Raw genomic sequence first — 2,749 nt, 5'->3', positions numbered from 1 at the left:
ATGAAGAAGGAGCATTCTTGCAGAATAGGGTACATCGTCCACGAGGCCGATAGAGAGAGCTCGGGGGTTCGATCGCCGAAGGGGAAATTTGTCAAAGTAAGGCAACATCTGTGATCACATTGGAACAATTTGGCTCGATAAGAACGGACGCCGGCAGTTACTGTTCAAAACAGAAGCGAATCGCATCTCTACATGCAATGGCTTCAATTTGCTCGGGTTCAGAGGCATTGACGAACTTGGCAAATCCCCCAACACAATAGCCCTGATCGTTGCGAATAATGCCAGCGATAGCACCAGTAGAGTCTCCAGGAAAAAGGGATCCATCAACATTTATTTTCAGAGTACCTACTGGGGAAGGTGTCCACCGAAGAGGTACTGTAGTGGATCCTGATTTGGGGTTTTTGTTACTAGGATTCCAGCGGGTGAAATTTGTAACATTTGCAGATGTTGTGCTGATGACGCGCCCAGGACCGGGACGTTGCCGCTGGAATATGAAGCTGTTACGGGCCTTCCAGAGTTGCCACAAAGTCTGAGCCACCATTGGCGTGGACGGGCCTTGATGATGGAGGTCAGCTTTCCAGCATTGTAATAGCCAATCCTCAATCCTTGTAACCTTCCTTGTATCGATATGTATATTAATCTCTGGGTTTGTCCACACATGCTTAGTCCAGGAACATAGCAAGAATAAGTGCTCAAGGGTTTTCGGTTGGCATAGGCAAAGAGAGCATCGTGGGTCAGGTAAAATATTGCGCTTGCATAAATTAACTGCAGTAGGCAACGCGTCTTGACAGATGCACCATAAGAAATGTTTGATTTTGAGGGGCACCGCAAGTCTCCATATATGCTGCCATAGTGAGGGGGGCACTGGTAGGATGAAGATGGGTTAGTTCTCGGCTGTATTGGGGTGGTAGCATGAATCTTTGTGTAAGCCATTTTCATAGAACAAGTTCCTTGAGTAGATAGCGGCCAAACTAGACGGCCATTAGGGCGAAGTGGATTGAGCGGAACTGCTAGAATCTCTCGGACAATTTGTGATGAGAAAAATGTACTAGCCAAGGATTCATTCCATTGGGTGGATGATGTGATGAGATTTGCAACCCAATGGGTTCATCTACTTGTGGCAGTCCACCAATAGTAACAGAGGGTAACCGGCGGTTTGATCTAATGTGAATTTATGTTCCATCGCCCACTTGCCATTGGACATAGGGTGCAATACGATCTCTTCCAGCTAAGATGCTTTGCCAACCCCACGAGGGTCGACCCCTTCTAGTCGCTTCCCAAAACTAGACTGCGGGAAGTAAATGCCTTTAAAAAGTGTCGCCCAAAGGCTACAGGGGTTGGAATGCAACCTCCATGTTGTTTTCCCCAGCATGGCCATATTAAAAGAAGTAAGATCTAGGAAGCCTAAACCACCATCTTGTTTACTGTGCTTCAATAGGTCCTAACTCCTCCAATGTAGCCCTGTTTGAGCCTCATAGTTTCTCCACCAGAATGATGCTGCACGCCGCTCAATAGCCCGACATATAGTGAGAGGCACCTTAAACACTGACATAGCATATTGCGGAATCGCTTGGATGACAGCCTTTATTAAGATTTCTTTTCCAGCCATGGAGAAAAGCTTTTCCTTCCATCCCTCTAGCTTACTATGGACTCGAGCTAATATCCAAGGAAAAAGTTGTTTCTTGGTTTGCCCCCAATCAGAAGGCAGCCCAAGGTACTTCCCTGTCTGGGAAATCTTCGGTACTCGCAATTCCTTGGCCAACATCTGTTTCAATGTAGATGGACAATAGCTACTAAAAAGGATACCTGACTTGTTCAGGTTGATAACTTGTCCCGATGCATAACAGTACTGGTGAAGGATCTACACCAAAGTCTGACACTCTGAAAGTTTTCCATCCATAAAAAAGATGGAATCATCCGCGAAGAGAAGGTGCGACAGCTTTGGGCAATGGCAATTGAGTTTAATACCAAAGAAACTGCCATCCTCTATAGCTGTAGCTAGCATAGAAGAAAGTACATTAGAAATCAGGATAAAAAGGTACGGCGACAGTGGGTCGCCCTGACGCAGTCCTCTAGATGGGTAGAAAGAGGGTAGTGGAGTCTCGTTGAGCTTGACACTGAAAGAAATGATTCGAACACAAGACATTATCCAAGAGACCCACTGCATGACAAAACCCATTCTAAGGAGATAATCCTCCAGAAAATCCCATTCAACTCGATCATAAGCTTTGCGCATATCAAGTTTAAGAACAGCCTGATATCTTCGTTGTCGATGGCGAGTGCGGAGCCGGTGGAGAACTTCTTGGACTATCAGTATGTTGTCTTGAATTTGCCGTCCTGCAATGAACGCGCTTTGTTCCTTTGCTACTATAGTTGGCAATAATGGCTTCAACCGATTGGCGAGAACCTTGAAAACAATTTTGTAGGAATAGTTGCATAGACTGATAGGGCGGTATTGATCAAGACTCTCCGGATGAGGCACTTTGGGCACTAGTGTAATATGACTGTAATTCAAGGAGCCTGGTAAGATACCTGTGTTGAGGAAGGATTGAACCATTTGAAGAAGGTCATGTTGAATAGTCTCCCAATGATATTGATAGAAGAGGGCACTCAAACCATCTGGGCCTGGCGCTTTGGATTTACCCAGCTGGAACTGCAGTCCTCACCTCTTCCAATGTAGTTGGTTGAGTCAATGAGGAGTTCATGGAAGCTATAATGGTCTGTTGACAGTGACGCAAGATGGGATCAT

General features: G+C 45.8%; 1 protein-coding gene across 1 annotated transcript; it reads left to right on the top strand.

Annotated features, from left to right (window-relative positions):
- Nucleotides 1–820, top strand: LOC115736726. The gene is made up of 4 exons (XM_030668554.2): nucleotides 1–96; nucleotides 143–372; nucleotides 445–585; nucleotides 672–820. The coding sequence occupies exons 1-4, from the start codon at nucleotides 1–3 to the stop codon at nucleotides 763–765; spliced, it is 561 nt and encodes a 186-aa protein (XP_030524414.1). The 3' UTR covers nucleotides 766–820.
- Nucleotides 821–2,749: the final 1,929 nt, after the last annotated feature.

This window comes from Rhodamnia argentea, chromosome 8, assembly GCF_020921035.1.
Source record: "Rhodamnia argentea isolate NSW1041297 chromosome 8, ASM2092103v1, whole genome shotgun sequence".
Taxonomy (NCBI): Eukaryota; Viridiplantae; Streptophyta; class Magnoliopsida; order Myrtales; family Myrtaceae; genus Rhodamnia; species Rhodamnia argentea.
The sequence above is the reverse complement of the archived record's forward strand: the minus strand, read 5'-3'. Positions and strand labels throughout refer to the sequence as shown.